At 37.1% G+C, this 11,214-nt stretch overlaps 1 protein-coding gene across 1 annotated transcript in view; it reads right to left on the bottom strand.

Moving 5' to 3' along the window:
- Nucleotides 1–5,378, bottom strand: part of DSC1 (desmocollin 1) — a 29,551-nt gene extending 24,173 nt beyond the window's left edge. Inside the window, exons 1-3 of the mRNA XM_023510170.1 lie at nucleotides 5,199–5,378; nucleotides 2,094–2,178; nucleotides 677–879 (exon numbers count right to left, since the gene is read on the bottom strand). Of these exons, the coding sequence (XP_023365938.1) occupies nucleotides 677–879; nucleotides 2,094–2,178; nucleotides 5,199–5,261 (351 nt within the window). The 5' untranslated portion in view covers nucleotides 5,262–5,378. The remainder of the gene's footprint in view (nucleotides 1–676; nucleotides 880–2,093; nucleotides 2,179–5,198) is intronic.
- Between the last annotated feature and the right edge of the window lie 5,836 nt (nucleotides 5,379–11,214).

The following is an 11,214-nucleotide window of genomic DNA, read 5'->3' as shown; positions in this document are numbered from 1 at the left end:
TCAGTCGAATTTTACATTAAGATGAGAGGAAGCTATAGAGGATCTCTTCTCCTTTTTTTTCTTATAATTTCAAATATTTTATTTACTGTAAATATTGTATTTGTATATACACAAACCAAAAAAAATTTTAACTAATAACATTTAATTAATAAACCTATTATTAAAATTTTACCATTTCTTCCATAGTAAAAATTCATTATTTAACACAGCTGAGATAACTTACCACAGTAACTTTTTTGTGCTTATGTGAGACTGTGGTATGCTTCTCCTTTTTAAAGAGACACCCAAACCACAGTCAGCTGGGTAAAACCCACAGGCAGGGTAGAGGCCACTTCTCCAGTCAGAATCACTTTTCTCCATGTTTTAGACCCACCCGTCTTGTTCTAGTTCCTCAGGATGGTTGTTCCTATCGCTACACCAAAAAGCACTGTCTGAAACCTTCGATGGTGGTCTTACATTGCTCCCTTCCTGCAGAGTTGTCCATTTTATGAAATTTTGCTAATCCTCTATTACTCCTTAACAGTCTAGTCTTTATTTATATTAATTACAAGTGGGAAAAGATAAGCAAATGATCATTCAAGACCCATGATTTTGACCTAAAAGGAAGTACACAAAATGAAAGACTCTTCTGAAGCAGATTAGTGTACTAGGCTACTTCCATCCTTAGCTATCATACCTTGTTGTCTCTTGCTGACAGTACAATTTCTATCTGTTTTTGTTCTTGTCTCTGACTGTCTGAGAGAAAAATGAAAAAGCTCTTCCTTTCAGAAGGCAAGCTGAGGTCACGTGTTGTGTAAATTGAGCCATCTTCTCGAATGGTGAAGGCAGGGTCACCAGACAGGATTAGGCTGGCCGACTTGAGACACTCCTCCAGATTCACTGCAGGGAAGAAATGGCACAGCAATTTGTCAGATGAAACAGGAATAGAACAAGTTTTACAGGAATGGCAACCGCAAGTCAGTGGATGAGAAGCAGAAAGAGGGAGTTACACCAGGAATGTGTGTGCACCTGCTATTCTAAAACTTAGTGGCCATGAAAATTAAATCACATGATTAATGGAGTTAGATTTTCCACCACTTTCATCATAAATTAATTTAAGAAATAAAATATTTTCCTAGTGTCGCTGGATTCATTCTCTTTATTTTTATGTCTCATTTACAAAGGATATGTATAAGAAGTATAACTTACGATGTCAGTAGATTTTTTGAACTTGTTTGGAATAATTTTTGATAGCGAAAATGATCTTGCCACCAGTAAGAAAACAAGTCTATTCTTAAGGAATATTTCTCAGTGATGTTGCAAATAATTTTTCTGTAACAGCTTTTGGAGGTTTAATAAAACCAATGACTGATGTGCATTGTGGCTGTTGTCAAAATATTTCCTTTATAGATTCATATTTAACATATTGAGTGTATTTATTACGTATCTTTAGAATGTGGATGGTTTAGACCTTAGAGCACTGGGAAAAACAATGTCTGTCTTAGAAAGGATACTATTTCTATATTCAAGGTGTATTTTTCTAAATGTGCATTCAAGCCAGTGAAAATTTTTGATGAAAACAATGTTACCTTTGGATTCAGAATAACCATCAGGGGTGGTTGTAGCAGTAAGACCTATTGAAATGGTATTTGCTTTCACAAGTTAATCTATGAAATACATCACACACATTCTTGGTGGATACTTATTTGTTGTAATCAAACTTAAGTACACATTTGGGGCCTTTAACTTTTGACACATCCATTTCATGTCTGATCAATCAAGGAACTTTGGCTTTGGAATTTTAGCAGCCCATTAGTTCATATTAATTAAACTATGCTTCTGGTGTTGGTGTCTTGCTGTGTTTGAACTAAGCCAAAATAATTTAGTCCTCTGATGTTTGCTAATTTTTCTGGCAAGAAAAGCACACAACTAACTTTATAAGTTTAATTATTTCTAACCACTACCGAAACACAAGTAGCCTGTTTTTATTGTATGTCCAATTTGAACACCAAGTAGCTACTAGGTGGCTTTTATCCCAATCTTTATGCACATAAGAGCAGCCTAAAGCTAAATGTAGCAAGTTACAACTAAAAATTCTTTACGTAGTTTCTCACCTTTGCCTACTAGTGTTTCAGCTTGAAGATGAGAAGGAACTTGAAGAGAAATTTTCTGACAAGCATCGCAAAATAGTGTCAGAACCTCAAAAGGAAGAAAAAAAAGGAATTACATTTGATCATAAATTCTCACACTACAATTTTGTCTTATTGGTAAAAAATATTGTCAATTTTGAAAAGAAATTAATCTTTTAATCCTTTAGTTGTTTTTCGTGTTCATTTCAAAAGGAACCTGCAAAGGAAATGGCATAAGGGGCATCACTGCCATTTAATATGTATGAAAAAGTTAAGGGAACAGTAATTTTTAGGACCTAACTCATGTTGTATCATTGTAAGAACATGTGTTATAAACCATTGGCTGTAGAAGGTTATATGTATATCTCTAAGACCATTAATAAATGCCATTCTGATTTTTTAGCTTGAAGAAAATACTTAACTCTAGAATAGAATAATCACATGTCTATAATAATTCTCAAACCAAAATTTTCACTATTAGAGGGTATAGTTGATAAAATATTTTTTAGATTTTTGAGCCTTTCTAGTATTTGAGCCTTTTTTTAACCTCATGAAGGATAATGCCTACAGATACTCAGTGTTTCAAATCACTTTTCAGACTGACTTGGCAAAAACTTCAAAGTTTAAATGATCTCAATTTACATGACCAGTCTAACAAGAAACATATTTCAAAATATAGAGAGTAACCTTCAAATGGGTAAAGATTTATAATTAAAGACGTAACTATTGTGTTTAAAAGCTAGGTAGTTCAAAGAAGAGAGATACTATCTGAAAAATAAAAGCTAGCACTTCAAAGCTATCAACACAGTCAAAACATATTTTACTTCTTCTTGCCATGTTCTGTTGATTTGCTTTTTCTTTCCTTTATCAAAATGACTGCTCTTTTATTACTTGAATATAAAATAGAACAGAACTAGATTTTTTCTGAAGTGTATAGGTCAGTTTTCTGATCGATTTCTCTCTGGACACATCTCTAGAATTATTGGACCCATTATTTGTGAGCAAAAAAGAGAAGGATGTTCACTTCTTTTCGAACTCAATTCAAGTCTATTGATGATGCTGTAGTAGCCTTTTAAAATAGGTAATTTTATAAATTGCTCTTAGGCAGATAATATGAAAAGTTAGAATTTTAAAAGTCACGCTTGTGTTCAGTTTTCATGTAAATAACTAACTTTTAAAACCTGAGAACTTCTTATTATTTGACTTTTTAAAATGTGTTTATCCCTAATGGTAGGAAATGCACTAAAGTATATACAGAGGGTATCAACAAAACGTACACACATTTTAAGAAAGGAAAAAACTGTAGTAAAATTGAAATACTCAACTCATGTTTGACTTCTGCAACTACAAGAGATGCAAACAAACGCTATCAGTATACATTTTGTATTGCAATTTTATAAAGAACTTTATGAGCATAAAGCATTCTGTTAATAGTTGTCTAAATATATAATGTGGAAAAAGCATTTTGTAATCGGAAATATACACATGCATACATATGCATATTTATACATATACACATGTATGCATACTTCTGTACATATACCTATATGTGCACAGATCTATGTATATATATAGAGAGAGACAGCCATATATTGCTTAATCATGGAGATACGTTCTGAGAAACACCTTGTTAGGTGCTTTTGTCATTGTGTGAACATTACAGAGTGTACTTAAACAAACCTAGATGATACAGCCTGCTACACACCTAGGCTATATGGTATAGCCTACTACTCCCAGGCTACAGCATGTTGCTGTATTGAACCCTGCAGGCAATTGTAATCCGAAAGTATTTGTGTATCTAAACATATTTAAACACAGAAAAGGCACAGTAAACATATAGACATGAAAGATAAAAAATGGTACACTGGTATGGGCGGTTCTATGGTGATCTTGAGGGACCACGATCATATATACAGTTCATGAGTGATTGAAAACTTGCTATGCAGTGAGGAGTATATTACACACACACACACACACACGACATTCTCATAGGGTTACACACACACTCCCATTCCTGGACCCCATCTGGCTGGTCTTCCCTCTGCAAGCAGAGCCACTGAGCGTTTCCACTCGTTACATACTATTCCAGTCTTCAGATTAAATTGGCAGCTAAGTGACTGGAGGGAATTGGGATCAGGTACCCTTTTAGTCAGCCTGGGGGCCAGGAATGAATGGACATGGGATGATGGGTCAAGGGATCCTGGGTAAGGCAAGGAGCAAAAGCAATATAAATCTGGCTGGAAACCAGCCTTGGAAAATGTGTACCACATTTTACCTAACTGATACCAACTTAAAATGTCCCGACTTCTAATAGTTACAGGGTGAGAAATCAACATGCACCATATATATGAAAAAAAATGTTTATCACTACGCAATAACACCTTCAAATTCTGCAAATACAATTTAGAGCAAAAATATTTTGCTAAAATGAAGGGGCGGGGGAGAAAATTAACAACTCAGAAATGCCAGAGGCGGATGTGGGACAATTTCTCTCTTTTTCCCTGTTCACCAAAGAAAAAATAGCATCTTATACACAATTACACAGCTATTAAAAACCCAAGTGGAAACCAAACTCATGGTGTTTTCAATGACTACCACGTCTTTATTATTCTTCGTAAGTTAAAATGCTTGCTTAACTGAGTGTTTTGCCATTTCTCTTGGCATTTCCTGGTAAAATCCCAAAAGTCCTGGATAATTTGCATACTCACCCAGAATCCTGTTCCTCTTTTTACAGATCAGTGGGACCATGAGTCTACTTAATGACTAGTAGCAAAAAACAAACCTTAGAACTTTCTAGACCAATGGCCTAAGGAATAAATTCATTTGACTACTCCTTAGAAAAACACCACAGCAAGGGATTCCCTTGAAAAACTTTCCATCCTTGCGGTGGAAGTTTGAGAAGTAAGCCAAACGCGTCCCCTCCTAACCCCAAGTCTCTCAACTCTGCCCTGCGTTACCCTCAGATCTGTTTTTGTTTTTCCCTGTCTATCTCCTCTGCCTTCCATCCACACCCCTTGCTTCGTTCAGGCCCAGGCTGAAGGGAGGAAGCAGGTAGTAACATGCTTCCCTAATCCTGTGTTTGTTACTCACCAGGAGAGAGAAAAGGAGCTGCTTACAGAAGATGCTCCCTGGGGCAGCGCAGGCCACAGCCATCAGAAGCAGTCCCAATGGCCAGGGACGGTGACCAGATAATAGGGCAGCCTGGGTCGCAGGGGGCAGCTGAGCAGATGCTGGCACTTGGGCAGGCAAGTCTGCTGCCAGCTTGGTGCAGCTGAGCTTGGAAGAGAGTCAGGAGGCAAGTGATAAGTGAGGGAGGAGGAGCGCAGGAGGATTGCTCTCCCCCTATTCCCTGGCCCGTATCCTCCTTCCACTTCAATTACCTCTGAATGCAAAGAGGTTTTCCTACAAGTGAGGAGGGTGGGGTACAAGACACCCCAAAACCCAGTCACTAGCTCCTCCTCACAGCAGCTTTCAAAATTTCTCCTGCCACTTAACACATCGCAGAAGCAGAGGGAACACCCTCCATCCTCGGCCCTCCTCCCTTCCCCCCCGGGTGGATGGTGTGAAGTCCTCCCCAGTTATTACTCCCACAGCCTCCCCTCCTTCTTGGCCTTATTATTCTGTCTTGCCCCCGGGTGCAAACATAAACTGTGCACAAACTCCGTGCAAGGAAGTGATGCGTCCTCGGCTGCTATTGGCAAATCAGGGGACATAAGCGTGTGTGATCACACCCATCAGAAGTTATCTCCCCATCGAAGCGCTTAGGTGTCATCTACCACAGACAGCAGTGTGGTTCTGCCAAAGAGCTGCTGTTTCAGTTTAAAGCAGGAACTTCATAGCAGCCGTGGTGCCTCTGCCCCCATCATCGCCTGCCTATCGTGTTTTGGTCCTCCAGATGTTCCGAGGAGCTTTTCAGAGTCTACAGATCTTGTAAAAGCAAGAAAATACAAAAAATGGCTGGTTATAATTTCCTAATTGCTTTCCGTTTATTCCACGTGAAGCTATTATTTTTATCCTTATCTTTTTTTTTCACAGATGACTATGATCTGGGCTGACAAGTCCCTGTGAAATCACTCTCATGGTACAATAACACCACCAACTTTAGGTCTTTTAAATACTAAGAACTCTCGCAATGAGAACTCTAGCATCATTTTTCCTCCCCCAGCTGAGTGAGCTCAGGGATACTGATTGCACTTAATGGCAGTGATGGAAATTAAGGGAGGATAAATATTTTCAAATTTTAATCACACAATTTGGGGGATGGAGAGCGAACTCCAATTCATTTTTACCCAGACACTGCTATTAATCAGGGGCCCTGACAGGCATTGAAGTGAATCCTGCCAACTGCTCAAAGAAGGCTCCTTTTAGGAGATGACGAAACCAACGGGAGGAAGTAATTGCCCTTTGCCTGTGGACCCCCAACAAGTGAAGAGATGTACATTTGAATCCAGGTCTGCCTGCCATTAAGGGCTACTCTTTTCACTCTCATGTTGTTTTCCAAAAAATATAGAGGGTGCTCAAGAAATACATACACATTTTAAGAAAGAATAAAACTGTATTAAAATTGTAATATTCACTATACACCAATAACGAAAGATGAATCTAAGTCACGTTTGAGCATCTCTTGTGGTTTCAGAAGTCTAATGTGACTTGAGTATCACAATCTTAATACAATCTTTTCCTTACTTACAACGTGTATGCATTTTTTGGCACTGTCTATACGTACCAATATATTGACGAGGAGAGGAAAATGATGGTCCAGGTATGGGAGAATTCTGGATAGGGGAACAACAGGCCAGTTTGAGACTAATAAAATATATTGAGAAGCAGTTACAACCTACAGCTATTAATAATAGCCAGTCATCCTACGATACCGGGGACTTCCTGGCTTCTTTTGTGAGAGTCATTCTGTAGTCCAATAAGATAGTAGTTAAGGTATTTAGTTTATGAAGTTTTATATGTGAAACTATTCTTACTGCTCTTGCTTCTTTCATGTCTACCTCCTGTTCAGCTAAAAGGTAAAGGCACAGCCCAACAGCCATGTGGATAAGACAGGAAGGATGAGAGATTTTCTTCTGCTGTTTGACAGTGAGATCAATTCCTCCTTGTACATAGAAGGAGAAATAATAACGTAAGTGCTTCTTTGGAAGTAGAGGCCAAGAAGATTTGGAAAATTGAGGCCCAGAGAAAAAATAAAAAGATAATTTGTGATACTTGATTGCCAATGATATACCTATGAATAAATACATTTTGTGTCTGCATTGGAATTTGATTCAATCAGGAAATACAGTTGCTTTAATTGAATGTTTTTGTATTTTTTGTTTGTTTGTTTTTTGCAGTTTTTTTGGACGGGGTTGAGTTTGAACCTGCCACTTCCAGCGTATGGGGCCGGCACCTTATTCCTTTGAGCCACAGAAATATTGGGAATATAGAAATAGGAAAAATTACCTAGAGGAATATGTGTACATCCATGTGTAATTCTATGTATGTTTAAATATAATTATCTATGTTTATAATTAGATAAATGGATGGATTGGATAGATGGATAGATAGATAGATGACAGATAGATAGATATTCTTGTAGCTTAAAGGATTCAAAACTCAAGTTCTGTAACCCTGCAGAGTGGAGATACATTTTTCAACTAATGAAGTTATTGTTATCTCTTTTTACAAAATGATATTCTCCACTGAAATGGGAAAGAATGGAATGACAAAAATTAAATTGGTGACACTGGGGGAAAAAAATGCACATTATTGGTTGTCTAAAGAGATGCCAGGCACTGCTAAGTTCAAGTGTAATGGATTCAATATGGAATGCATTCAGTGGTTCTGGAAAATCGACATTTTATTTGTTTGTTTGTTTGTTTGTTTGTTTGCAGTTTTCGACTGGGGCCAAGTTTGAACCCACCACCTCTGGTATACGAGGCCGGTGCCCTACTCCTTCAGCCACAGGTGCCACCCCAAAATTGGCATTCTTGTTTCTACTTCTTTTTTTATTTTTAAGAGACAAGCTCCCATTCTGCTGTAACCCAAGCTAGAGTGTACTGTGTAATCATAGCTTACTGCAACCATGAACAGCTGGGCTCAACGGATCCTCTTGCCTCTCCCTCTCAAGGAACTGGGACTAGACGTGAACCCCTGTGCCTGGCTTCTTGATTCTACCTCTTTTAGCTTGCCTTCTACATGTTCTCTTTTATTATCTTTTTTCACAAAAGTTTTATAAAAAGTTATACAAGCTCACCTCATATCATTGGTTTTTACATCTGTTACATCAATAATGTTTCTCCTACATTTGCTACTTGTACACAAAGTTTTCCTTAAAAAATCTAAAGACTTTATAAGAGAAATATTTATTAGTATAAATTGTTGACTTTACCTTAAAATTGGCTATATCTTAAAATTAAGTTAAATGAAAACAAAATTTGCTCTGTCAGTTTCCTGCCATCAGATTATTCAGCAAGAGCTCGGTCCTAGTCTATTTTTTTGTTACTATAACAAAATACCACAGACTGAGTAATTCATAAGGAGCAGAAGTTTATCTGTCTTGTGGTTTTGGAAACTGGAAAGTCCAAAAGCATGGTGCCAGCATCTGGTGAGAATCGTCCCAGGGTGGAAGGCAGAGGGAGAAGAGAGTGCAAAAGACAGACAGGAGGAGAGTTGACCTTACTCTGTGACCACAAACCCACTCCGGTAAGAACCAGCCCACTCCTCTGACAGTAGAAGGAATCCACTCAGGAGGGTGGAGCCCTACAAGTCCCACCTCTCAACACTGTTACAATGACAAAACAAGCAAATTTCAATGTGACAAGTACGTTCAAACAATTGCAAACTCTATTTTTATTTTATCTCTATGTCTGTTTGTTTTGACCTCTGTCTAAATTAATGGGTCTGATTAAAATACTGATAGTAGTAGTGCAGAGGTTAAGAAATTGGACATGGGAGCCAGACTGCCTGGGTTCAAATCCTGGCTTTACAACTTTTTATCACTAGGCAAGTTCCTCAACTCTTCTCTGCCTGAGTCTCTTTATCTGTAAAATGGGGATAATAATAGCTACTAATTCATAGGTTATGATGAAGATTGCATGTGACATTATAAGGAAAACACTTCTGACAGTGTCTGGTCGGAACAAGCACTAACGTTTTATACCAGATAATTGTCTAAATATGCAATAAAAAGTTGGAGACTGAACTTTAAATGAAATAAACACAAAATCTTTGTAAACCTCTAATCTCTTATGTAAAGCTACCTAATAATATACAGACAGGTTTGTTCATTGAACAACTAGTCAAGAATCAGCCGAAGAATCTCTGGCCTCTTCTAGGAGAATACCATATAGAAAGAACAAAGAAGACAGAAATTTTATGAAGTTTAAAAAAGGCACATTTGATGGTAGAGAATGCAAACATAGTCTCCTTTCCAGTTTAAAAGAGACTAAACTATAGCCTAAAAATCTTAGAAATTTAGAGATAAATTAAGAACAGACAATGATTAAATTCTTCCTGGAAAGATGACTCTAAAAAAGAATTTATTTTAAATATGTAAATATTGCATAATCTGTTTTCTAACACAGATTTATTGTCAGATAGTGAAAGATTTAAATGTAGAGATCCACATGACATTTGCATTTCTTTAGTTTTTAGTTTAAGGTACATCAAGAAAATATGCCTCTCTCTGAATTTAAAGAATGTATTCTATGGGAGTACAGTGACAAATTTCATAAGTGATGTTCATGTATGCCCAACTTGAGAAAGGGGCTCATTATGAATAAATTCAAGGCCTCAGAACAGCAATCTATGGACAGAACTATTATCTCTGTCAGGTGACTCAATTCTTATTCTGAAAGACCCTAGACTGGTAACCATGCTGTACACATTGATGAAGCCACAACAAGGTACTTGGTGTTAAATACAAATGAATAAAGATGGCAGAAACTCCAGGAGTACAAACAAGGTGTGTGATCTCGGCATGGGAGAAGGGCAAGAACAAAGAAAAAGAAGCGTTTGCTATAAAATACCAATATTGGGTTCCATCACTTCAATGTACTACAGTTAATTTAAGTTCACTCAGTCACTTTTTTTCTGGGTAAAGTGTTATTAAAAATTAAGAGTAACTCATGTGTAAGTACTAGCAATAATTTCTCAAGAATTTTGCATATAATAATGATTAATTTTAAATAAAATGACCACTCCTCTTTATTATCAAAACTATTGGCAGCCCTGTAAATAGACATGTCAGCAGACTTCGATGGTAATTTATAACTCTTGTTTTTCAGCTCACATATCTAACTCAAAGTGGCTTAAGAATAACAAAACAAAATTATTCAGGGTAAAGGAATTTGTTAGGCTCCGTAACTGGAAAGTCCAGGGATGTCCTAGATTCGGGGATAGGTTCTCCCCTTCTCTTAGCTCTGTCTTTCTTTGTGTTGTTTTCATTATTGTTCAGTTTTCCCAGTGTGGAGGCAAAGATGGCCACCAGACTCCGAGATTACATTCTCTTGGTTTAGCAATTCACTGTTGAAAGGGTATGCCTTGCTCAATAGTTTGGGTAAAACATAATCCCTCTGGTCTGATCTTATGTGTAAGCCTAAAGCCAAGGGGTGGTCCAGACTACATGGGCAAAAAGTGATGGAGAAGTCATTGCCCAAAGAGCACTCTTGGCTCCAGACAGAGAAAGAAGGATAATAGCTAGACAAGAAAATCAACAGATGTCCACTAACCTGACTTTTCTTTATTGTCATTTCAGTAATACCAGTCAGTTATCCATCCATTAGTTATTAACACTTTCCATATGCTAAGTACTGTCTATGCTGAAGAAGATCTGATCTCTGCCCTCAGGGAGCTTACAATCTGCTATATGTTTTGAAAATCAGCTAATGTAGTTTCTATGATAGTCTGGATTAAAAATCCTGATGAAATGAATGTGATAAATATTTTAGACTTTTTAATCCATTTTCTGCTATTTCCTTCAATTGTTTTTTCTTTGGTGACAATAAAAATTAAGTATTTGGAAACTATTTCTCTGTTTTTTAAATGTGAATGCAATCTTCCTATTGATTATTTTGTTTATACATTGAGAATCACATCATTAAACATTGATTTTTAAATA

This window comes from Otolemur garnettii, unplaced genomic scaffold, assembly GCF_000181295.1.
Source record: "Otolemur garnettii isolate 467f Iridium unplaced genomic scaffold, OtoGar3 scaffold00012, whole genome shotgun sequence".
Taxonomy (NCBI): domain Eukaryota; kingdom Metazoa; phylum Chordata; class Mammalia; order Primates; family Galagidae; genus Otolemur; species Otolemur garnettii.
This window is presented reverse-complemented; position numbering and strand designations above follow the sequence as displayed.